The 27,430-nt window shown below is 28.9% G+C and overlaps 2 protein-coding genes and 1 non-coding gene across 3 annotated transcripts; all 3 read left to right on the top strand.

The window, feature by feature from the left end:
- Window positions 1–127: 127 nt before the first annotated feature.
- On the top strand, window positions 128–199 carry Phum_PHUM427980. The gene has a single exon. It is a non-coding gene; the product is annotated as a tRNA-Pro (tRNA).
- Window positions 200–11,954: 11,755 nt separating this feature from the next.
- Window positions 11,955–12,785, top strand: Phum_PHUM427970 (uncharacterized protein; the record flags this gene model as incomplete). The annotated part of the gene is made up of 2 exons (XM_002429276.1): window positions 11,955–12,228; window positions 12,778–12,785. The coding sequence occupies 2 exons, from the start codon at window positions 11,955–11,957 to the stop codon at window positions 12,783–12,785; spliced, it is 282 nt and encodes a 93-aa protein (XP_002429321.1).
- Window positions 12,786–13,805: 1,020 nt separating this feature from the next.
- On the top strand, window positions 13,806–24,232 carry Phum_PHUM427960 (NADH-Ubiquinone oxidoreductase AGGG subunit; the record flags this gene model as incomplete). The annotated part of the gene is made up of 12 exons (XM_002429275.1): window positions 13,806–13,937; window positions 14,046–14,136; window positions 14,231–14,373; window positions 14,453–14,620; window positions 15,749–15,915; window positions 19,002–19,188; window positions 22,429–22,509; window positions 22,600–22,785; window positions 22,863–23,118; window positions 23,462–23,707; window positions 23,785–24,016; window positions 24,181–24,232. 12 exons carry the CDS (start codon window positions 13,806–13,808, stop codon window positions 24,230–24,232), a joined length of 1,941 nt encoding a protein of 646 aa, XP_002429320.1.
- Between the last annotated feature and the right edge of the window lie 3,198 nt (window positions 24,233–27,430).

Below are 27,430 nucleotides of genomic sequence, written 5' to 3'. Positions count from 1 at the left end.
AAAAAACGATACGTAAGCGTATCGTTTTTACTAGCGACATCTATTATTTAATTTAATAAACACCGTGAGTTGGGAAAAAAAATTTTTTTTCTTTATATTCGAATGCTGTCGTTGACTTTGGCACGTTGGCCTCTTGGTCTAGGGGTATGATTCCTGCTTTGGGTGCAGGAGGTCCCGGGTTCAAATCCCGGAGGGGCCCTACTTTTTTCCCCTTCACGACGACAATATTAAAAAAAAATTCGTATAATAAAACGTGTTGTGACGATAACTTTCATTTTCTTTTTCTCTCTCTCTCTCTTTCCCCCACCCTCCTCCCCGAAAACCTTTTATTTAATGTATAATAAAATTCTCTTAGGAAAAAAAAAGACAGACACACACACACACACACACATATATCTATTTTAAAGCCTTTAAATTCTTCTTTATAACATCAAATATATATATATAGGAAAACTCTTTTAAAATTTCTCAATTAAATTGACTTTAAAAGTTTTTTACAACCTTTAAAAAACACGTAAACATATATATTAACAATGTAAAACTCATTTTATTTTATTTTGAAAATTTCTCGACAGTTAATGTGGATTTTTTTTTTTTTTACAACTCGTGTCTGTGTGACTCGCATGCAAAAATTAAATGACCAATTACATTTATTTTATTACAAACGACAGACAAATGCTACGAAATAAATAAATAAATAAGTAATAATAATAATAATAATAATAATAATAATAATATTAAATAAATTCAAATTTTTTTTTTTTCTATTCTTTTCTAATAAGAAATTTCTTAAGCGAATACGTAATAATGTTAATATATACGGAGCGAAACTGTTTTACCCCCCCGCAAAACTGTTTTATCTTAATTATTTAGTTCTAGTAAATTACCATAGATGACAGGGCTTGCGGTAATTTTTAAAATTTAAAATTTAAAATTTGCGTTAATCGCGCGCGTTTTTTTTTTTTTTTTTTTAAAATAATTCATTTAAATGTGTCGAAATTATTATAGACAATCGAATTAATTAAGTGATAAGAAATTTTACTGATAATTTTTTTAATAATAAAAAAAATATTTAAATAAAAGGAAAAAGGAAAACGAAAAAAATTTAAAAAGCCATGGAATTTTTACAAAATGTCTTTTTCACATTCACTTCCTGTCAATTACAAACTCTTATCATCATCATCATCATCATCATCATTAGCCCCCCTCATTTTTCATAATTAGAAAATTTGTAATAGATAAATTATCATTTTCACTTCTTAAAGTATTATTAAAAAATAATCAACGAGAAAAGGTTTTTCATGAAAAATTAAAAAAAAAGTTTTTTGTTAAAATTTATTTTGGCCCCCCCCTCCCCTCGTCATTTTGATTTAATTAAATAAACGGAAAATTTGAAGAAAATTTGCTAAAAATGTCCGACGACGACGACGACGACGACAAAATTCGTTTTCTTTTATCAAAACAAAAAACAAAATTTTCCTCATTCATTTCCATACGTGTGCGTGGGAATTATTTTTAAGGCACCCCCCTCCTCCTTCATTATAAAAATGGCGGTTCCAAGGTAAAAATATTATTATTAAATACAAAATTTGTTTATATTTAGAAGAAAATGAATTAAAATAAATTTTATAGTCGAAAAGATTTTAACACATCAAAGGAATAAAATAAAATTCAATTACTATATACAATATAGTCTAAAATAGAAAACAAAGAACGAACGAGTCTTTAACTTTGACCTTTTAACCCCTCGATTTAAATATTTATAAACATCCGCCATTTCATTATTCCCCGAAATATATAATTTCTTATTTGTTTTTCAAGATATTTTTTTTTTAAATCGAGAAATTGAAAAATCTTCAACGAATTGCTCGATACGAACGAAATGAACGTGGAAATAGAAAAAAAGGAAGAAGAAGAAGAAGAAGATAAAGAGAAAAGGGAAAAAAAGTTTGTTGTTTGTCGATTGACTTTAATTGAATTAATGTCGAGACTTTAATGGAAAGAACAACAACAACAACAACAAACACAACACGACAAAAAAAAACAAAAAATTTAGCACGTTCGAATGATATAATTTCAAAAAAAAAAAAAAAAAGGCGGGAAAAAAGAGGAAAAGGAAAAGAGATTTAAAATAAAGAAAACATTTTTACAACGGCTTTGTTAAAAGGCGTTCGGCGGCGGCGACGAACGTTCGAGTTTAAATAAAAAAAAAAAAAATTCGAATTTGTAGTTGCGTAACGAACGCGGTTGGAAGAACAAGAACGCGATCCGAACGGTTTTTTTTTATTTGATAATTTTTTAATTTAAAAAAAAAAATTTTTTTATATATCGCGTTTTTAAATTTTTGGCGGGAAAAAATCCGTTCGTTTAATTAATTTTAAAAAAAATAAATTTACGGAAAGGTAAGTTTTTTTTTTTTTTTTTGTCTTTAACCCCGTTTTTAAGTTAATTCCGTTTTTTTATTTTTCTATTCGTACGTTTATTTTTTTTGTTTTTTGATTGTCTAAAACCACGTCGAAATTATTTCAAAATAATCCCCATTGAAATAAATTAATTAATTAATTGACTGTCGTTCAGATAATAATAATAAATAAATTTAAACGTAAATTTTTTTTTTTTTTTTAATAATGTTTAAATTAAATTAAATTTATTACTATAACTATATTTATAGTACTATATAATAAGCTATAAATTTTTCGCATTTATTAAATATTAATTAATTTTAATCACACCGTAAAAAAATGTTATTATTAATAAGCCCTCCGTTCGTTTCCCTACCACTACCACCCCCACCCCCGCTGCTATAATTTTTTTTATAGTTATTCTTTAACTTTATAGTAAGTTCTATAAATAAATTTAAAAAAACAATTTTTTTTTGACGTACATCAAATAATTTAAAAAAAAAAAAAAAAAAAAAAACAAATTAAAAACTTTAAAAAAAAAAAAAATTAAATGAAAAATAGCGTGACGACGACATTTTTCCCCCTCCCCCTTTTTTTTTCTTTTTTTCTTCAAAAAAAATAAATTATGTAAATTACATAAATTGTAAAAAAAATAAAATTACTTAATTTTATAATTATTATTATTATTACGACGACGATGATGATGATGATGATGATGATGATGATGATGATGATGATGATGATGATGATAAAAAAAAATTTTCCGTCACGTCGAAAAGGATCCCCGAAAAATTTTTGATCATGTCGATCGGACACCGTCGACATTTTATTAATTAAAAAGAAAAAACATTTCCGATAAAATTGTATTTAATAAATATTCAGTCAGTGAATGAATGAATGAATGAATGAAGGAATGATGATGATGGTGGTGATGATTGAGTTTAAAACTTTACCACAAAATTTTTTTTTTTTTTTTTTTTTTTTCCATTTAATTAAATTAAATTACGTTTAAGTTTATTATTATTATTATTATCGATTTTTTGTTTTTTGTTTTTTGTTGAATTTTTAAAATGACTTATTTAAATTTAATAGTTTTTTAAAAACCAAACTCAAATTATTTATTTATTTATTTATTTTGAAACAAAAAAGTTTTGAAACAAAAACAAAATAGAAATTTCCCGGAGTATATTTATTTAAATTTTTTTTTTTTTTTTAACGCGAGAAAATATTTCTGTCGCCGAATGTCGAAAAATTTATTTTTATTATTATTATTAATGAAATAAGTAGATAAAGTAGAGAACCGGGAGGGGGAGGAGGGGGAGAAGATTGAGGGGTTGGGGGTTTAAAATAAAAAATTTTTACAAGAAGAATGCAAAATTATAAAAAAAAAAAAAAGAAACGTTCATTCATTCGTTCGAAAACAAAAAAAAAAATTTTTTTTTATTTTTATTTTTATTATTATTCGTGGGGATCCTTCGTCACCGACGCCCCCTCCGCTGCCCTCCGCCCCCCGTCCTCCCCGAAGGGTTATCATCGTGAAATCGCGATAGGAATTTAATGAAAAATAAATAATAATAAAAAGATTTTTCCGGAGTAAGGTGGAGATAAATATATGAGCAATTTTTTTTTTTTCTACTTTGTTATTCTTTGTTATTTTTTTTTAATAATTCATCCACAGTTATCCAGAAATTCCTCCCGGCGTGACGTGGCGGAAGTGGGTAGAGGAAACGAAGGGAAAATAGGAAAACATCATAAAACCGTATTCTCATCTTTAACTAACTGACGACCGCAATTAAAAATTTTTTTCCTTTTCCTTTTTTGCGGAAAATAAGTGTAAAAGGTCAAACTGGATTACGATTAAAAAAAAATTCCAATATGGCTACCGAAGCCATATTGGAATTTTTTCCCGATAATTTTTTAAATTCCAAAATCATAATCGCAAAAAAAAAAATTTTTTTTGTTCCTTATTAATTAAGTCGATGAAACGAAAGAAAAGAAAGAAAAAAATGACAACAGGGACAAATATATTCCCACAGCAACAGCAACACCAACAGCAGAAGAAAAATGAAATGAAATACGTTTTTATTATCGAACCTGAACCTCTTTTCATCGATTCCTATACCAATTAATTTTTTTTCCTATTGTTTATAATATTAATATTAAAATTAAAAAGGACAAAAAAAGAAAACAAACAACAGCAAACAACAGAAGCAGCCGACAAGCCCCCGCCCCGCCCCCACTCCCGTCTCCCCCGTGAAGATGCATTAACATAAATAAAAATAGTATGATAATAATAATAATAATGATTTACGTTTTATAAAAACAACTACAAAGATGATAATAATATTAATCGTATCGTTGCATTATCGACTAGCAAAAAAATTTATAAGAGCAAAAAAAAAATCCTTAATCCTTCACTGTTTTCTTTCCTTCTTTCTTTTTTTTTAGAAAAAAAAAATTGATTTAACGTTTAATTATAATTTTACCTCACGGATAAAAATCTAAAAACCCCCTTCTGCCCCCCCTCGCCCCGATAAATACCATCTGAAAACCTAAAAATAATTAAAACTCGTTTAAATGTTAATTTTATGCAAAGAAAAATTTTCTCTTTTTTTTTCCCTGACATTTAAAGCATAAACACGATCGTACTGGTCGTCATCATCATCATCATCATCATCATCATCATCGTCATCATCGTCATCGTCATCATCAATCATCGTCGTAATTATTATTATTATTAAGGGAGAGAAAAAAATTAAAAATTTCATTTTCAACGTATAAATAATAATAATCCGCCATATTTAATTATTCATCGTACGAATATATATATAATCGATTGAAAATTGATTTTTTTTTCTTTCTACCCTTGTTACCTCATAATATTTATGTCAAGGACCTTTGATAAAATCTTATTGATAATCTTCTTTACTATTATTATTATTATTGGTTGGTATTTAATTCGCGGAAAAACCGCGACGAAAATTTAACGAAAAGCCGGAAAAAAATTTTTATTTTATTTTATGCCTAATCTTCGTATTTTCTTCCGCCTCCGCCCCCCCACATCCCCGTCACCCCTTAAATAAATCTCAAACGATCGAATTTTTATTACTTTATTATTATTAATTAATAATGTTATTATTACCCTCACCCCTTCCTCCTTTCTCCCTCTCTTCCTTCCATCTCCACCTCTTTCCGTTTATTTTTTTACACCGCCTGTTCGTGTTATTCGAACAAAACAATTTTTTTAACGGGTAATAAATTAATTAATAAAATTATTATTATTACCATTATTATTATTATTAAATTCTTTAACGTGTTTAAACGGAATTTTTTATTTCATTTCCGGTTTTTCTTTTTTTCAAAAAAAAAAAAAAAACAAATAAGAAAAAAAAATCGTTATTACATTTTTGTATTTATAACGCGTGGTAATATTATTATTATTATCGTCGTCGTCGCGGAGAGACAACCGGAACAAACGCAACGATAATAATAATGATGATGATGATGATAAAAACGGGTGGGGGGCGTGGGGAGTGGGGGAAGAAACGACAATTAAAATAAAGTAATAAAAAATTATAAGGAATTAACGAATCTCCGATGAAATTATTATATATATATATATATAAACGTTTGAAAATGAAAATTCTAGAAAATTTCTCCAGTAAATTAATTATAATAATAATAATAAATCTCTCTTTATTTATAATAAGCGAGAGAGAGAGAATAAAATTTATAACTTATTTTCTGCGAATAAATAAATAAATGAAAAAAAAGACAACAATAAAACATTTTAATTGTGGTTTTTCCCCCCACAATTTCCGGGCATTTCGAAATTTTTTTTTTCTGTTCCGCCATTTCGATTCTTCCACCATCTTTTTTTTAAATTTTAAATTATGCTTATTATTGTCATTATTACGAACGCTTTTTTATATTATAATTTATAAAACGCTTTAGATATTAATAATAATAATGTAAAAATTAAAATATTTAATTTACATTAAAAATTCGCGGTTTGACTCGCGTACCATATGCACACATCTTGTCTAGAACCACGACAAAATTTAATAAATTAATTATTAAGGGCCCCCTTTTCTTTTTTTTCGATTGAAATTAAAATAATCCCAAGAAAAAAATCGAAAAAAAAAAAACGAAAAACGAAATTAATAATAATAATAATAATAATAATAATAATAATAATAATAATAATAATAATAATGATGATGATGATGATAATAATAATAATAATATCAATATAAACATCTTGTTTATCATCTGTCAATATGAAAAAACCGAAAGAATTTTTATTTTAAAAGCAACAGCAGCAAAAAAAAAAGAATTGGCAGAAAATTAAATGGTCCACGCGGACATCGTATACACGCATTAACGCACTCACTCACGCACACGCGCACGCACACACACTAACGCATACAAAAAAATAAGAAAAAAATTTTTTTAAGTGAAATTTTTGTTGGCAAATTATTAATATTATTATTATTTTTTTTACCACGACGGCGACGAAAATCATTTTAAAAAAATTTTCTTTGTAATATCAATCCGCCATTTTTCTTTTTTAAGGGAAGGGAAGGTGGTGGGAAGGGGGGGGAAACGTTTAGAAATTTATAACATTGATTGATAACATAAATTAACGACAGAAAAAATAAAATCCCAAAAAAACGTTTTACTCATGATGTGTATCATGTATTTGATGGGTGGGGGGAAAATCGTGTTCCTAACGAATTTCTATTGTCTAAAGACCCGTTTTTTTTTTAGAAAAATTAAGGTCGGATAATTATAGCAAATAACTATAGACTATTTAGAGAGAGAGAGAGAAAGCAAAAAATTATTTACGATTGTGTTGTCACGATAAATTTTTTTTTCAGGACTCGTTCTATATAGTGTTATTTTTTATAGCAAAATAAAACCGAGCTATAAATTTTATGTTATTCATACATTTATATGTGTGTGTGTGTGTGTGTTGTGTATTTTAAAACAAAAAAATAATAGCAATAATAATAATAATAATAATAATGACAATATAAATTTCAGCGTGACTTTTGGCAAACGACAATTATTTAATAACACAAAATTCATTTTACTTTTTTTTTTTTTTTTTTGACAACAAAATCAAAAACAAATTTTTTGCTATCGTTTAATGCCAATTTTCATTCGATACATTTTTCACGATAAATGATTCATTTCTCTTTCATTCGTTTTCCCCCCTTTTTTTTCCGCCCCCCATTCTACTCTTAATCACAGGATAATTGTCAGGTAGGTGTTGTAACGAACGAGTTAATCGTTTTGCAAAAAAAAAAATGTCCCAAAAAATAGAAAGAGAGAGAGAGAGTGAGAGGAAGAGAGAGAGAGAGAGAGAGAGAGAGTGAGAGGAAGAGAGAGAGAGAAAGAGAGAGAGAGAGAGAGAGAGAGAGAGTGAGAGTGGGAGTGAGAGTGGGAGGAAGAGAGAGAGAGAGAGAAAGAGAGAGAGAGAGAGAAAGAGAGAGAGAGAGAGAGAGAGAGAGAGAGTGAGAGTAAGAGTGAGAGTGGGAGTGAGAGTGGGAGGAAGAGAGAGAGAGAGAGAAAGAGAGAGAAAGAGAGAGAGAGAGTGAGAGTAAGAGTGAGAGTGGGAGTGAGAGTGGGAGGAAGAGAGAGAGAGAGAGAAAGAGAGAGAGAGAGAGAGAGAGAGAGAGAGAGAGAGAGAGAGTGAGAGTAAGAGTGAGAGTGGGAGTGAGAGTGGGAGGAAGAGAGAGAGAGAGAGAAAGAGAGAGAGAGAGAGAAAGAGAGAGAGAGAGAGAGAGAGTGAAAATGATACTATTGAAACAAAATATTTTTCCTTTCCCTGTTCCGAAAAAAAAAATAAATAAAATGAAAAAAAATTAAATTTATATATATATAAATAATGACGTTTTTGAAATTAGGACTTTTATTCATTCTGCTGACACGTCTTGAAAAAAACGAAAGAAAAAAAAGAAATAGAAAAAAAAAAAAAAACGAATCGAATTCGAACGAAAATAATTTAATGAAAACTTTTTATTTCGCATCTCACGTTTTCTCTTACTCAAATCCAATATTAAACAAAATAAAAATTATTATTATTATTATTATTATTATTACTTATTGAAATAATAATAATGATAATGATATAACGGTTATTATGATATTCGTAATTAATTAAAATTTTTTTATGATAGAAAAAAAATCGCACAAGAGGAAGAAAAAAAAAAGATTGTGGTAAAAGTAAGAGAGAGAAAGAGAGAGAGAGAGAGAGAGAGGAGGAGAAGACCACTTGTAATATGAACTCGAGAAGTTTCTTTCTAGAAGGTTCTAGACTATAAATTATATCGATTAAACCGTTACATCGATTTTTAAAATGGAAAATTTAAACGGATGGTTTTTTACTATAAACATCATTTTGGATTTTTCTGCGTCTTCTACACGTCATTTAATTTTCTCTCTCACTCTCACTGTCTCTCTCTCTCTCTCTCTCTCTCTCTCACTCTTCTTTACATTTGACCTTTCATTTGTAATAATAATAATAATAATAATTTGATTCTGAAAAATGAGTAAATAAAAGAAAAAAAAATTTTATAGCCTCCTAATACTTTATTTTGTGTCCGCTTTTTTTTAAAAAAAATTTATCGTTTTTCACACAAACGATTTCGATTGGTGGAACGAAATGAATATGAGGAATGATGAGTAAAGAAGGGAGAAAAGAAGAAGAAAAAAGAAAATTCAGGATGTAACGAAAATAAATATATCGGGGGGAGGAGGGGGCAGCAGGGAGGAGAAAGGGAGGAACGAAAAGGGCATTTGTTACAAAATTAGGTGCGAAAACGTTGGGGGAAAATAAATCGTCTAATTTAACGATAAATTGGGGGGCGGTAATAAATTTTTTTCCGTTTTATAAATAAAACTTTTAAAATAAATTACAGCTGTTATCCGACGAAGTGGGGGGGGAGGGTGGAGGCAAGAGAAAGAGAGAAAAATAGGTTATCTATTATATTAACATTTATAAAAAAAAATACTTTCAATCGGTATTCGTTTAAGAGAGAGAGAGAGAGAAACAACTACCTCCTCCCCAAAATAATAATTTATTTATTTATTTATTTATTATTATTATCGCTATAAAAAAAAATCGATAAATGAATTTAATCTCGATTTAATTGATTTCTTTCCCCCCCCCCCAAAGAAAAAAAAAATCGATTCGAAAAAAGATTTTAACTAATAAAATTTTCATAAGTATCGACACTTTTCCAAAAAAACGAAAAGAGCGAAAAGAGAGAGAGAGAAAGACAAAGTAAGAGAGAGAGAGAGAGAAAAAAAAGAGTAAGAGAGAGAGAGAGAGAGAAACTTTTCGATTAAAAAAAAAAAGCTTAAAACAAGTCGAGATCGATTATTTATTATTATTTATTATTTTATTATTATTATTATTATTATTATTATTATTATTATTATCCACCATTAAACACGACAAGGCTACTTGTCGGAGTTTTTTAAGTATTTATCCGAGGTTTCTACCCGATTCCTTAGGGACAAATACTCGAATTTCGGTGGTGCCACTTATTATAAGATAGCACCACATCAATTCTTGAAGGTCTTCCTGAGTCCGTCTTTTTCGATGGGAACGATTTGTCTCCTGAACTGGGCTCCGGTGACTAACATCTTTGGAGTGGCCAGGGTCAGAAGCAGTGAAATTCACGTTCTCGTCGAGCTGCCTCAGGTCGACAGTAGAACAAGATTTTGTTTTTGGTTCTTACTTTGTCTTGTTCTCATTTTTTTGCTCTTTTTAAGCCAACAGCACGTGGCGTTCTCAAACGGTCACCCATCCAAGTTTGCACCACGCCCGATGCTGCTTAACTTCGGTGATCGTACGGGAACCGGTGTGACCAGCACGGTATGGCCGTTGACTTATTATTATTATTATTATTATTATTATTATTATTATTATTATTATTATTATTATTATAATTAATTTTTTTATTTTAACGGGAAAACAAATTAAATAATCGACGATCAAATCGTCTGTAAAATTTCCTCCAAACCCGGAAGAAGTTCGTTAATTTAATGTCAAATAATTCACTTCCGCTTAAGGAATCTTCCGACTTCCGGTTTTTTTTTTTTTTTTTTTAAACAACAAAAAACAAATTTCTTACAAAATAATAATAATAATAATAATAATAATAATAATAATAATAGTAATAATAATAATATTAATAATAATAATAATAAAATTATCGATCGAGCATCGAAATCATTTTTTTTTTCAAATAATTTTACCGTTTTGAAGGTAGGTAGGGATCAAAACACGATTCGAACCGACATTTTGTATTAAGGAAAATACGAAGAGGCGTGAAGGAGGGATAATAAATAAGCCTAAAACCGTAAATAAAAAAAAAAAGAAAAATTAACGGAAAAAGAATAAACAAAAAAAAAAAAAAAATCTTCTGCTTTTCGAAAAAAGAAAAAAAAAATTTCTTTTGTTTTTTTATTTTCGACTTTAAAATCCACAAAATTAAATTAAATTTTTCGCTTCGGGTGCGATAAAGAAGTGTCAGAAAATGATAAAAAAAATAAAGTTTGAAAAGAAAAACGTGGCAGAAGATGAGGCGGGAAAAAAAACGTAACAATCGAACAAGGTTTTAAGTGTAAAATCGAACGATAGTTTAAAAATGGCTAAAAATTTTAATTTAAATTTCAGATTTCTCGAAAAAAGAGAGGGGAAACGTAAAGAGAGAGAGTGGGGGAAAGAGTGGAGAGAGGGGAGAAGGAAAAACATGTCAAAAAAGCCTTTTGGAAAACCATTTTACACTCGAATAATTTCTGTCGTGTTTTCCTTTTAACGTTCTACACATTCGATTGACTTTTCCTTTTTTTTTTTTCTGCTTCTTCCGGAATTTTTTTGTCGCATCTTTACAAAAAAAAAAACAACGACTTCCTTTGAATTTCTTTTAACATTCGCATACGCAAAAAAATGTCCCCTCCGCCCCCTAGCTCTTCCCCTCCCCGTTTTCTTATATAAAAAGGTTTCAATGTCACGTTTTAAGCTTTCTTTTTTTATTACACACTAAGGCTTCTTTCGCAGAATCTAAAACGCGTACACGCGCCTTTCTAAACCTAAAGAGTAAAAGAGAAAACCTTCAAGTAATATTTTTTTTTGTTTTTATTCTTTTAAAACTTCCGCCGGAAATAACGACAACAACAAACAAAAAAAAATTAAAAATTTTTTTAATAATTTTAATTTTTTTTTTTTTTTTTTTAGATAAATCAACGGAAATGGACAGGAAATTAATCGATAGAAAACATTTTGAAAAAATCGATCGATGGGGAAACATCTAAGAAACAAACAAACAAACAAACGATTCGACACGCGAAAACAAATCAACAAAAAAAAACAAACACATTTTTTTTTAAAAATATGAACAACAAACAAACGATGAACAAGTAAAAAATTTCAAAAATTAAAAAATTTAAACAAATCGCATCAAGTGGGGGGCCGTGGTGATAATAATAATAGAAACGACAACGTTATAACCAACAACAACAAACAAACAAACGATAATGAATTGCACCGGTTCGAGAAAATTTCAAAAAGTTTGCTTTTGTTCGGATAAATGGACGACGGAAAATAGTAGCAGAAGTTTTAATTGTTCATCGTCGACCATATCGTCACTACCGGAAACGGATGATGACGATGTTGATAAAAACAAGATGAAAAAACAAGGGAAAAAAAATAAAAGTGGGATTTTCTCATCATTTTTCACGTCGAAAATTTTTTCACCTGGATTTCGTAAGGATGTTAAAACCGTTAATCCGATGCTTAAAGTCGAAAGGAGTAAGATGAAGTTTTTTTTTTCCACACAAATATTCATCATCTACGTCCTGTCTGTTCTGTTCTGCTAATTAATTACCCTCCCTCCCCCTCCTCCCTTCTCATCCTCCTGCCACTTCTCACCTTCCCCCGCCCACCTCCCAATGCTCCGCCCCCTCCTTCTAAAAAAAAAAACTCTATTAATATCTAAAAACTATAAAATCCTATTATATTACCAACCGTTGAAAAAAAAAAAAAAGTTTTTGTTAAACTATAAAAAAACAACAATTACGCACCTTTTTATTCACGATTTTAATAGCACTACTATATAAATATATATATAGCGCTATAAAAATAAATAAATAAATAAAATTTCAATATACGTTTATCGCGGTAATAAATATTTCTTTAAAAAAAAAAAAAAATCGACAAACGATTTATTATTATTATTATTATTATTACCATTATTTCGAGGGGGATATCGATTGTGACGTCATTATTTAAATAAAAAAATAAAAAAAATAAAACATTTATAGGGGAAAAAGTAATTTCGATATGAAATTTTCTTTTTAGTTTGGTAAAAAAAAACTTTTCCTTTTTGTTCGTTTGTTAATTTAAATTCGGGTGAATTAGATGACAGAGTCTAATTCCACGTCGTTGTAATTATCATTATTATTATTAGTAATTTTTTTCTTTTTTTTTTGTCAATGTTATCAATATTTTTTATCAACGACGTAATTTTTTTTTTCTTAACGTACCGTATCACGGATGAGTATGTATAAATAATATTATTATTATTATTATCATTATTATCATTTTTTTTGTCGGGCGTGGTTTTTTTTTTACTTATTACACGATTTTTTTTTTTCTAATTTTTTTCAAAATGAAATGGAAAAAGTAAAAAGTAAAAAAAAAAAAAACAAAAATTAACGTAGTTTGTGGTAATATTACAAATGTGACGTTTGTTTCATTTTTCTTTCGTGGAGAGGGGGAAAGAGGGGAAGTAGAAAATTTTTTAGGTGGGAGTAAAATGAGATGAGAGTAAAGAGTTGAAAATTTCAAGGGAGGAAAAAAGTCAAAAAAAAAAAAAAAAAAGTTCGGTCGTCGTCGTCTTACACGGTAAATTTGTACGAGTGCATGTTTAAATTATTTCGTCGTGGCATTAGACATTTTTTTTTTTCGAGCTCTCGCGGCGTGGAAGAAGAAAACACGTTTTGGAAAAATTTAATGGCAAATGACAAATGATAAAAAGTACGAAACGCGAGAATTTTTAGTAAATTATATACGTTGCACGAAATAAACTTTTCCCGCCTCCCCTTTTTTTTCATTTTTTATTTTTATTACGTTTCCGAGTACAAAAAAAAAAAAAACACGGAAAATGATTTATTATTATTATTATTACTAATATTATCATTATCATGTCGCTAATTTTTTTTTTTTTTTTTTGCTTTCTACATTTAATCCACGAAAAAAAAAAAAAAAGTTCGAAGTGTGTGGGAAAGGGGAGTAGGGAGGGTGGGAGAGGGAGCCTCAACCGTAACTTTAATTAAATTAAAAAACGTAGAAATGAATGATAATAATAATAATAATAATGATAATTTATGAATTTAGCTATAAAGGCCGCCATTTTGATTCAACAATGGTATCGAAGTTATTTGGCACGAATGGAAATTCGTAGAAGATACACGTGGACGATTTTTCAAAGTATGGAATATCAGGGAGAGCAAGATCAAGTAAAAGTAAATAATAATAAAATTTCTTCTGCTTTTATCTTCTGCTTGGAAAATGGGGGGGAGGAAAATTAAACATTTAAAAAGTTTCTCTCCCTCTCTCTCTTTTAGGTTTATGATTTTTTCAATGCTTTACTTTTACACATGCCAGAATGTTCGTTGAAAAAAGATTCGGATATCGCATCGAAAACTTCATCGATAGGTAAAAACAAAAAAAAAAAAACAAATCGATAGATCGATTGATCGATCTATCGATCGATACGTATAACACGAAATATTTTTTTTTTTTTAAATAGAATTTTCCGATAAATTCGAAGATGAATCAACGGATTCGAGTTTGATTGAAAATATCGAAGGGGGATACAAAGGCCCTCACATTTCAATACCGATAAAGTTTAAAGATTTTCAAAATCTTATAACTCATTTCAGAACGTCAAAGGTACGTCATTTAATTACGTCATCAATCAATGATGCAACCAAACTTTTTTTTTCTACAAGGATTCATTTGAATTTTTCAGCATAATTTTTTACATGCCAAATACGTGGCAGGAATAATTAAAGAAAGCGTTAAAGAATTGAAAAAACTTCCCAATTTGAATCAAGCGTCAACCGCCATATCGAAACAGATAACCATTTGCGGAGACCTTCATGGAAAACTCGATGATCTCCTCGTTATTTTTCACAAGGTAAAACTTGATATGTTTCTTTCCCCCTCTCTCGTGCCTATCTCCTCTTCCTCTCCTCCTTCCCCTCTCCCGCCGGAAAAATCTCGATATTCCGACCTCGCACGCACACACACGCACCCAAATAACATTAATATATATCATACACTACGTATTACTTTTTAAAAAATTCGTCTTAAATGGAAAATTCTAGAAAATTTTTTTTTGTTTGTCCGTTCCCCTCCCCGCCTCCTTTCCCTCCTTCTATCCCTCTCTCTCCCGTTCCGACTCAAACGTTTTTTATTTTTAAAAACATTTTCGCGGGTTTTTTTTTTTTCTCATTCAAATTGCACGGAGGGATATGTAGGGAGGATGATAAGGGAGATAATTACGACAAAATTTTCCGGGGAGAGGGAAGGGGAGGGATGAAGACACAAATTAAATTTTTAAATTTCTATTAGGTAAATTTAAACAAAAAAATTTTTTTTTTTTTCTGTGCGCGGATCACGGGATTTTCCCCACTATATTAATTTCCTAGAATTTTTTTGTTCGTGGCATTAGAGACAGACGTCACGTGATTTTTCGTTTATAGTTTTATAGAACTTACTAGTTCTTTTATAGACTATAAATAAAAAATTACAAGTTTGAATAGAAAATGTTTTAATATTTCATCATTAACGAGTTGATGTGTGTGGATTTACGCGCACGTGTTCACCGATTGTTTTTTTTAACCGTTACTAATTACCTAATTGCGTTTACATTATCATTATCATTATCATTATTATTTATCACCCGTTAAGTAAATCACTTTGTCCGCCTTTATAATACTCCCCTTCCCTCATTTCCCTTCTCCCTCCGACACTTTGCCTACCAAAAAATAAAAAAAAATTTGACACGCAAATTATTATTACAAATAAATCACTTTAATTATTATTATTATTATCGTCGTCGTCGTCGTCGTCGTCGTTATTATCATTATTATCAATAATACTGATGACGTCGTCGACTGTTTTTACGATTTGACGAATTGAAAAAGAAAAAACGAAATCGAAATGAAAATATTGAATTGATTGAATCGATAAAAATATATATTTCGGGTTTCTCGAATTTTCCGAACAATTGAATTTCCGGTTTTTTTTTTGTTGTTTCTAGAACGGACTTCCATCGACGGAAAATCCATATATTTTCAACGGTGATTTTGTTGACAGGGGAAAACAAAGTCTCGAAATACTTTTGTTACTTTTGTCATGTTTGACACTTTTTCCAGGAGGGATTTTTCTCAACAGAGGAAATCACGAAGATTTCGTCATGAATCAAAGGTGAGCCGATCAAAAAATAAACTATTATTATTATTATTATTTTTAATGTGGGGGGAGGGAAGGGGAAAAAAAAACTCGAATTCGATTTTTCCCTCCCGGAGTGGAGGAACAAAAAATTCGGATTCCTGAAACGCGTAAAATCCGTTTTAAAAAAAAGAAAAACGTTTTTATTAAAAAAATTTTACGTTTGTGCGTCGAGGGAAACATAAAATGAGGATAAACGATTAACATTTGAAAGGGTGAACATAAAAAGAGAGAGAGAGAGAGAGAGAGAGAGTGATAGAGGTCAGAAGTAGAAAGAAAGAAAGAGAGAGAGAGAGTGATGGAGGTCAGAAATAGAAAGAGAGAGAGAGAGAGAAAGAGAAAGAGATAAAAACGACAGAATAAGACAAAAGAAGAGACAATGGACAAAAACAAAAAGAGAGATAGATCAAATACAGTGAGAGAGAGAGAGAGAGAGACAGACAAAAACCGGAAATGTTTTTAAAAAACAAATAAATAAACTCAATAAATGATAATGATAATAATAATAATAATACTTATTGTTCGAAAGAAAAGAAAACAAATAAATAAATTTTTTTCCGCCTTCACGTTTTTCCGGTTGTTGGTTTTTCGGATGCCTTCGGGTTGTTTCGTAAATTTTCTTTTTCCTATAATAACCCGCGCCACCCTCAACCTTCCCCCTTTACTCTCCCCTTATTTTCTTTTTCCGTTCAACCGAAAAAAAAAAAATTTCGTACGATGACGTCGTCGCCATATTGAGAATTGAATTTAATTTTAATTTGGAGAAAATTTATTTTGATTTTTTTTCCGCAAAAAAAAAAAAAAAAAAAAAGCAGACGACAAATAAAAATACAAAAGATAAATTAATAAATATTAGAAAATTTCAATAATAATAATAATAATAATATTTTTTCAAGATATTTAAAAAAAAAAAGAAAAAGAAAAAAAATTCGACCTTTACTTCGTAATATTTATCCGTTAAAAATTAATCGTCCTTAAAAATGTCTGCTTTTAATGCCTTTTTTTTTTTGTAATTTTCTCGTTAACTTTTTTCTTCTTTCTTTTCTCTATTATTATTATTATTATTATTATTATTATTATTATTATCATCATTATCATTATTATTATTATTATTGTTGTTGTTGTTGTTATGATAAGAAAAAAAAAAAGGCAACGAACTTTTATACAAACACACAAAACAATAAAATCACCTTGAAAAAAATAAAAACGTGGGGAGGGGGGCGATCGGGGGGGATTTTTTCAAATTCGTCGTACGCTAACGAAAAAAAAAAAAAAATTCCAGAACATTCTAAAAAAAAATTTAAATTTTAACCGGAAACGATTCGACGTTTTTTCTCTTGTCATTTAAAAAAAAAAAAAAAAAAAATTTAATTTAATGATATGAGCGGCGATCACGTTCGATTAATTTTCGATCAATCGAGAGGGTAAAAAATTTTTTTTTTTTTGGGGAGGGGAAATTCGACGAAAAAAAAAAAATTCTGAAAACCTTTTTTTACCCCCTTTTTTCCCCCCTTTTTTGTTTTCAATTTTCACGACGACGATTGAAAAATAATAATAATGATGATGAGAAAAACGAAAAGAAGTAAACATTAAAAAAAGAAGAAGAGAAAACTTATATATGCCGCGAGTGATTGATTGATTGTTTTTTTTTCATTTCTTCCGTCGTTTTGAAAATATGAAAAAGGGATAAGAGAGAGGCCTTATCGGGGGAGAGGAGGGAAGGGGAGAATAAAAAAAATTTTCACGTTTCGTTCCGAATTTCTTCTGCTTCCCGAACAAAAGATTTCCGCGCCGAGATATTCAAAACCAAAAAAATTGAATTTTTATACTCTAAATGCAATAAAAGAAAACTCACACGCACACGCACACCCGCACGCACGCGGACTCCCACGTGATTCAAACACGATCGGAAAATTCAATTTTTACAACGATTAGATAATAATAATAATAAAATTATTCGTAAATGTAAATTAAATTAAAAATTAAAATCGGAAAATTAATGAAAAATTTGATTGTACTAAAAAAAAAAAAAACAAAATAAATGATGATGAATTTTTGCATTTTTTTTTTGACGTGTCAGAAGAAAAATTAAAATAATAATAATAATAAATAATCCGAGACTGTGTCGAATGAATTATTAATATTTAAAAGTAAAATAATGTTTACAAAAAAAAATTTTTACTTATTAATTTAAAAAAATAAGAAAAAAAGAAATTTTTTTAAACTTAATCAAAATGGCGCCAAATTTAAAAAAAAATGATAACAAATAAATTATCCAAAGTTTTTAATCCCTTTTAAATAAAAAAAAAAAATATTTACATCCACGATTTTTCTATTTTGTTTCTTCCACTTTTTTCTTTTCTTTCCCTCCCCCTTTCTTTCCCCTCTCTCCCCCCGCTTTTTTAATCCTATTTCAGATTTCCGACGTTCCTTTTCTTCCCTTCCCCCGTCGCCTCCCACCCGCCCCCTTTTCCGAAACTTCATCTCTTTTCATCCTTTTCGTTCCTGTTTCTCGTCCATTAATTATTATTATTTTTTAAGAAATTAAAATTTAAAAATATAAAAAAAATGTAAAATTTCCATTTTCTTTCTTTAAATGAAAAATTTATCATCTTTAGACAAAAATATTCTCCCCCCCCCTTTTTTTGATCCCCGGGAAAATAAATCATCATCAAAAACCTCCTGTCACCTTATTAATATCACTCAAACGGAAACGGAACAAAAAAGGAAAAAAAACCGGAAAAACACGATTTGAAAATTTTACTACGGTTACTTCCACCGACACGTCTTTATCTCATGGTATTAAATCAATATCTCTCTCTCTCTCTCTCTGTCTCTTTTTATTTTACAATTAATTTATTACGACAGATAAATTATCATTTAATAATTATGATGACGTCATTGAAATTTTCCTTCGAGAGAAAAAAAATGAAAGAATTTCTAAAGAGTTCCTGAGGGTCAAAATTTTCTTTTTTTTTTTTTTAATTGCGTGAGGAAATCTTTTCCTCCCTCCCCTCCCTCTCACCCCCTCTCTCATTAAAATTAATTTTATATATTTTCAGATATGGATTCGTGAAAGAAATCAAATCGAAATATAAAAAAAATTCGGAAAAATTATTGAAAATGATCGATTCCGTGTACAGGTGGATACCTTTAGGTACGATAATTGATAAGAAAGTTTTGGTCGTTCACGGTGGAATATCAGATTTAACGGATTTGGATTGTATAAAAAGAATCGAAAGGCAAAAGGTAAGCATAAGGTTTTACATTCTTTTTACAATACTTTTTCCCTCCGCCATTACCCGAAACGTCATCAATTCGTACGTTATAAAAAAAAAAAATAATTTACCCCTATCACGATCATCATTATTATTATTATCGTTTTCATCATTTCGGGGTGATTTTTACTTCCGGTTTTTCGATACCCGACAACAATTATTATTATTATCATCATCCTTGAAATATTTTTTTTCTAAAATTTTTTATTCATAAATAATTAAGCGATTTTCCATTCGAGTAAATCAATTAAATTAATAATAATAAATCCGTTAAAGTATTTTTCCCCCTCCCTCTCTTCACCACTCCCCCCTTTTTTTATATCGAAAGTTAACAAAGCAATAATAATAATAATAATGATAATGATAATGAATTTCATTCCAATTAAATTAAATCAATTAAAAAAATAATAATAAAAATTAAACGGAATTTTCTCTTTCTCTCTCTCTCTCTCCCTCTTAGTTTTTAATAAACCGCAAAAAATCTTTGTCTATCATTTTTCAATGAATTTCATTATCATTATCATTATCATTATTATTATTATTATTTTCGTTTTTCTAACCTTCTCCTCGTCGTCGTCGTCGACCTTTAATATTTCTTTAATATTCAAATTAAAATCTTGTTGAATTTAATTTTTAATTTTTCAAACAAAAAAAGAAATGAAAAAAAATGTAAAAAGAAAAACTTTAGTCGGGAAAGCGATGAGAAAAAAGAGATAGAATGACAAAGAGAGACAGAGAGAGAAAGAAAAAAACAATCGTCTTCTGCTTTTTCCGAGCGAAAAAAAAAGTTTAAAATCTCTTAAACAAATAAAAATGCATATTTACTTCATGTATATAAAAGTTTTTAATTTCCTTCTTTGGGTTTATTTTATTAAATTCTAATACCACGTTTATTATTTATTCATTTATTATTATTATTATTATTATTATTATTATCATTCGTTTCGAAGAATAATAATTATGATAATAATGATAATAATGACCGATTCAATGAGATTTCCCATTTAATTTAATTATATAAAACAAGGAAGTTCCTTTTTTTTGAATTATTTAATATGAAAAAAAAATTTTTTTGACGTCCGATAAGTAGCAGACGACGACGACGACGTCGATGATAATAATAATAATGATAATGATAATGATAATATAAACATTGAAAATGTAAACACACAAACACGTTTTCTCACACGTATGTATATAAATATATATGACGCGAGGGATTAATTTAATTTTTTTTTTATTATCAATTTATTACTATTTTCGAAACGCCGATAATAATAATAATAATAATTTTCGAACTTTTAAAAAGTTATTAAAATAATAATAATAATAATAATAAAATTTAATTAAATCGTGTGTTTAAATATGACTTTGAAAAAAAAAAAAAAAGTTTGTCGACGTTTTAAAAAAAAAAAAAAAATTGTTTACGGTAATAAAAAAAAAAAATGAAAATGAAAATGAACGTTTTCGTTTGTTCCCCTCCCCCCTACTCTTACCCTACTCCTTCCTTTACCCTCCCCTCCCGCTCCTTTTACCCTCCCTCCTTCCCCGTTTTTCCTTCTTTAACCCCCAAATTAATTTTTTCTTTCTTTCTTTCTTTATTTACCCCTAAACATTGAAACCCCGTCTCCGTCGTCGTCGCTCCCACCCTCGACTCCGCTCCCCCCACCACCACTTCCCTTTCCGTCTCCGTTCCAAAAATAAAAAGAAAAACGTTTTTCTTTTCGCTTCCGTGAGTGTTTTGAAAAAGAAAAACGTAAAATGTGGAGTCACATAGAGAGTGATCAACCTTTTCTTTCCAAGTTTTACACGCAACTGGAAAAACAATTATTCAAACCCGTCTTGTTTCTTTTATTTTTTCCTGGAGAGAAGAGAAAGTTTTTTTTTTTTTAAGAGGTCGGGGGGTGAAGTATTATTATTATTATCATTACTACTGTCGTACCTTTAAAAAAAACTAAATTTTAACACGGGTGACACTTTAAATTTAATTCTATTTTTTTCTAGTAAAAACGAATTCGTATCCCTTGAGCATTTAACCTTTAACCTTTAACCCTCGTTTCGTAATTTCCCCTTCCCCTCACTTCCCACCAACACGTGCATATTTCGTAGCAGACGACGAATCGTTTTTATTATTATTATTTTTTTTTTATTTCAGAAAAAAAAGAAAATGTTTTTTTCTCCCCCCCACCCCCCAATTTTTTTTTATAATAAATTTTTTTTTTCCTTTTAAAAATATTACTATTATTATCATTATTATCATTTTGACCTTTGTTTCAAATGGAAAAGTTTTCCTTTTTTCTTCTTCTTGTTTTTTTCATAAGTTTAGTGGGTCAGAATATTTTTTTTTTGTTCAAATCGTTTTATAACACTTTTCCTTTGAATTTTTTCCAGAAAAAAAAGTTATTATATCTTCAAATTTATCGATTTTTTTTTCGAAGGGTGGAGGGGGGGAGAGAAAAATTTATTAATGAATGACGTCACAACGGTAAAAATTAAATATTTTCTCGTTTTTTTCGGTGGGGGTGAGGGGGCGACGGGTGGGGGGATATAAAAGCGTAAAACAAATTGGTTTTAATTTATGTTGTTATTTTTTTACGGGGATTATTCGTAAATTTCATATTTTTTCTCCAGGAAATTTATTTTCTCCATAAAAAATTATTCGTGTACGGAAGTTAATCATCGTGATTAATTATAACTCGGAATAAAATTTAAATGATAATAGTAATAATAAATATCACGCGTCGGATAAAGAGAAAAATTATTATTTTGTATAAAAAAAAACAAGATGGCGACGAATATGTATAAATAATTTCCTAAGTTACACCTTAAACCATTATCAATACGAACGAAAAAACTTAAAACGTCTCGTATTATTATCATTATTATTAATATTTTTCAATAAAAAACCTTTTTCCCTATTTAACTTTTTAAAAAAAAAAAAAAAATTTTAAGGCGAAATGGAAACCCCCAACGGACCCCCCCCACCACTTTTCGAATGCGGTTTAGTGGAAAAATTTCCCATTTTTTTTCCAAAGCAATAAAATAAAAAAAAAAAAAGAAACAAAATTGAATTTGATGACATTTTTTTTATTTATATGTAGAGAAAATCTATTTAAAAAAATCGGATGCCCGATGTTTTCCAGCTTCCCCCCTCCTCCCTCCCCCCCCAAAATCAAAAAAATTTATTTGTTTTTTTTTTTCGAATCGACAGTACGTGTCTTTGTTGAGGCCTCCTTTGGGTGAATCTTACGAATTAGGAGCGGATACGGTTGACAAACAGGAATGGAAACAGGTACGAACGATTCATTTTCATTAAAAAAAAAAATCCCCCCGCCCCGCCCCTCGCGTCGATTTTTCACCATCATTATTATCATCATTAAAGGTATTCGATTTATTATGGAGCGATCCTCAAGGTCATAACGGTTGCATACCCAATTCTCTAAGGGGTGCCGGAACTTATTTCGGACCGGATGTGACAAAAAAATTTTTAGAAAAAAATAAAATGCTTTTTCTCGTACGGAGTCACGAATGTAAACCCTGGGGATACGAAATGGCACACGACGACAAAGTAAGTCTTAATCGATCGATACATCGATCGATTAATCGATTTTTATAATGGCAATTATTTTTTGCATATTCAAACAGGTGATAACAATTTTTTCCGCGTCAAATTATTACGAAACGGGATCAAACAAAGGAGCTTACCTTAAATTAACCGGAAGTGATTTGATGCCTCATTTCGTACAGTTCAACACGTTCACGAACAGGATGAGAAAAATGACGTTCAGACAAAGAGTCGGACTCATCGAATGTTCAGCACTACGTGAACTCTCTCAGAAAATATCATCTGTAAGAAATCAATTAATGGATGAATTTAATAAATGCGATACGAATAAAACAGGTAATCGTTATTGGCGTCCATTTTGTTTTTAAAGTTTCCGTAAAATTAATCCGCGTTCGTAAAAAAAAAAAAAAATGTTCTGGAATCATTTCCGTCTGGAAATTTCATTCTCGTAACAATTTTCATTAATTGTAAAAAAAAAAAAAAGAAAATTTTTTTTCTTATTTATAAACAGTATGAAATTACATCCGACCCGAAAGAAAAATTGTTACGTCATCGTTCATCGTCGTCGTCTGCATTATTAATCTTTCTACTATTTCTATTGTTTGTTTAATTTATAAAAAGATTTTTTTTTTTGTAATGGCGAAAGATATGAAACAATATAAAATATTATTTAAATTAGGTAAAATATCAATAACGAATTGGTGCGAAATCATGGAAAAATGTACCGGACTTAGAATACCCTGGAGAATGCTTAAAGAAAAACTCGTCGCCATTGATAAGGAAACGGGTAAAGCTATTTATGGAACAACATTCCACGATCACGTTCCAGGACCTAAAATAAGTAAAGTAACCGTCGTTGAAACGTTATATAGAAATAAAACGAATCTCGAATCGATATTTAGAATAATCGATAAAGATAATTCAGGTATTCCTGTTGTTCTCGTTGTTTGTCGTTTGTCGTTTGTTTATTTTCCTTAACATGGAAATTTTTTTCCTTACCAGGTTACATAACACTCGATGAATTTTCCGTTGCTTGTTCGTTATTGGCCAAACACATGCCAGAATCGGTACCGGAAGAACAACTTTTAGATATATGCAGATCGATGGATATAAATAAAGATGGTCAAGTGGATTTGAACGAATTTTTAGAAACTTTCCGATTGGTCGACATACACAATGAAATGGAAAGTCCGACCGATGAATTCGATGATAGTCCAGATGGTGGAGGAGGAACGTGCGAAACTGGAAAATAAAAAAAAAAAATTTTAAGAAATTAAAAAAAAAAAATTATTTGTACTTTATGAAAGTTATGGAACCTTCCCCCTACCCCCCCCTCTCTCTCTCTCTCATATTTTTTTACCCTTGTTCCTTACGTTCATTTGTGTTTTAATTAATCAGGAGCGTGTCAAGGACTAAATTAAATGACGTCATCGTATTATCGTTTACGTAATTTTTTTTTTTCTTTGTTTATTTTATATTCGCGCTCACCCTCCCCTCCCCCTACCCTTATTATAATTATTAATTAAAATTCTTATAAGTGTAATGGAAAATTACGTTTTTCTTTTTTTTTTTACTTCTCCAGATTTTTTTTACTGGAGAAAAACAAAAAAAAAAATTCGAAATAAATATTATATATTTTTTTATTTGTTTTGAAATATGTTTTTTTTTTTTTTCAAATGATGATAATAATAATTATGTAAAAGAATATTTATATATATATATATATATATTAAATTATTTATTTATGTACTACTATTATTCTCTCGTATGGAAAAAAAGACTGGAAGCTAAAGTTTTTTTTTTTTTTTTTTTGGAAAAAAAAATCGATTGTATTATTGTATTTAAAATAAAATAAAAATAAATTAATAAAATCAATTACGTCGATTTAATTTTTTTTACCTACTCGCATTGTTTAAAACAATAATTAATTAACGTGATGATAATAATAATTAATTAATTTTATTTAATAATAATTATTATTAATAATATTTTTTCACGTTTTTAAATTTAACGATACTTGGAAGTTTTTTTTTTAAAAATAAAAAGCGACATTTTTTGATTTTTTTAAAAACTAAAATAATAAAACAGTTGTGACGTCACACACGAATACACGTTAAAAGGTAGCGAACTCTTTTGGAAATTTTTAAAACTAAAAAATTTGATATTTAAATTACACGTGCGTACTTTCTACAAATCAAAACATATAAAACACAAAAAAGGGAGGGAAAAAAATGGCGAATAAAACTTTTATAATATAAATATTAAAAATTCGTAATAATTTATCCAAAACGCGAAGTTACGTCGTCATAAATAATCGTATTCTCATACCTAAACTCCATAAAAAGCGTTTCTCCATTATTAATAATACAATTAAAAATACAAAAAAAAAAAAAAATTTTTTTCCAATCCAACTTTTGCCTTTTATAATAAATCAGGTATAAATAAAATTTTTTTAAGGTTTCCTTTTTTTTTATACTAATAAAGGAATGAAAACGGTGGGAAAAACTCAAAAAAAAAAAAAGAAAAGAAAAGAAAAAATTACAGTAGCAGACGCTTTGATTAACCTTTAAAACCTTGTTTAAATATAAAAAAAAATCTGTTGTTCTGATTTAAAATTAACAAAAAAAAAAAAAAAAAAAAACCTAATAATAATAATAATAATTTAACGATTTTGTTTTTTTTTTTTTTTTTTTTTTTTTTTTTCAAAACAAGTTTTTTTTTTTTTTTTCGTCTTTTAACGTTCTTTGAAAAATAAAAATAAAAAAAAAAAAAATAGGGAAAATGGCGGGACGGGAAAACTTGCCCCCCACCCCCCCAAAAAAAAAAAAAAAAAAAAAAGAATATCCAATGAATCGAAATAAAAAAAAAAAAAAAAAAAAATTGTTTTTTCTTTTTAAATTCTATAGAAAATATTTATAAAATCATTAACCCTTGTAATTTAATAATAACAAACAACAAACAACAACCAACAACCGACAACAAAATTTTTTAAACGATTCTTACTTTAAAAAAAAATAAAAAATAAAAATAAATTTTCAAATTATTAAAAATTTTAAAAAATTTATATCAATTTCCGCGCCATTTTTATTTTTGAACTCACATTCTAATTCCACGACTTTTTTTTTAAATAAATGATTTCAATTAAAGAACGAAACGAGAAACGTTTTAAAGTAAAGAGAGCGCAAAAAAAATTAAAAATAAATTTCCTAGCAAAACCAGTTTTTAAAATTTTTTTTGCTCCGGGTAAATTTTTGCTCCGTCGTAAAAAATTAATAATAAAAATTACAAACAAAACTCCGGAAACGAAAAAAAAAAAAAAAAAAAAAAAAATTTTCTTTTTTCGAATTATTTTCATATCGTATTAAATGATTATGTAAAAAAAAAAAAAAAATTCTCCACGCGACTTGGCAATTCTTATTTTGGACAAAAAAAAAATCGTTAACGAGATTCTAAGAATTAATTTAAACAAAAAAAAAAAAAAGAAAATTATTGCCTGGAGAAAAAAAAAATAAAAAGATTTTGAACAAAATGAATCAAATTTAAAATGACGAATCGTGCCACGATTAAAAATGAGACACGAAATTTCTCTCTCTCTCTCTCTCTCTCTGTACCGGATGTGGACCCTCGTGTGTGTTTGTGTGTCCGCTACTCGTGTTTGCAAAAACCTCAATGACGACATTTAAAAAAAATTTTTTTTTTTTTTTTTTACTTTCGAATAATTTAACCGTTGATTAATAATTAAAATCGAAAAACCGGAAATGAAATTCGTGAACAAATTTATAAGATTTAAAATTTTTTTTTAAGCTCGCAGCATCCCTAAGACACACAGATAGACTTAAGTATCTCGTTGCGTTTTCAATCACGTGATTGAAAATGTGTGTGTGTGGGTGCGTGAATGCATGCGTACGTGTCTTGGAGTGCGTGTGCTTTATTAATGTTTATAAATAAAAATTACGTGTATCCTATTATGAATGAAAAATTTAATTTGGAGATTTTTTATGCGCCATATTATCAATACTCCGAAAATCGTTTTCTGTCTGTTTTTAAAACATAATCGATGATGTCACCGCTCGTAATGTTTGTTGTCACTGTTGTTGTTGTTGTTGTTATCATAACATATGTCGATCGTAATTAAGTTAAATTTAATATTGAAATTGAGTGAGAAGAAGAAGAAGAGAAAGATGATGATGGAAACGAGAAAGAAAGAAATTTTTTTTTTTTTTTTTTACCCAAAAATTATTCGTTTCTTAATAATTTTCAGGTATTTTCTCTCTCTCTCTGTCTCTGAGTGTGTCTGTATATGTGTGAGTATCTCTCTCTCTCTCTCTCTCTCTCTCTCTCTCTCTCTCTCTCTCTGTATGTACTTGTGTGTGCGTCTCTTTCTCTCTCTCTATCTCCGTGTGTGTGTGCGTCTCTTTCTCTCTTTCTCTGTATGAGAGTGTGAGTGCGTCTCTTTCTGTATGTGTGTGTGTGTGTTTCTCTCCTTCTCCCTCTATCTCTCTGTCTTCACCTCTCTCTAAATCTCTCTCTGCGTTTCCCCCTCACTCTCTCTCTGTCTCTCTCTCTCTCTTTTCTTCTCATTCTTTTCTCTTCGATTGTGATTATACGAATTACAATAACAAAAAAGAAAAAAAAACGTTTCATATTC

Source organism: Pediculus humanus, genomic scaffold, assembly GCF_000006295.1.
Source record: "Pediculus humanus corporis 1103172108195 genomic scaffold, whole genome shotgun sequence".
Classification (NCBI taxonomy): Eukaryota; Metazoa; Arthropoda; class Insecta; order Psocodea; family Pediculidae; genus Pediculus; species Pediculus humanus.
Note: the sequence above shows the minus strand (reverse complement) of the source record. Positions and strands in the feature narration are given on the sequence as shown.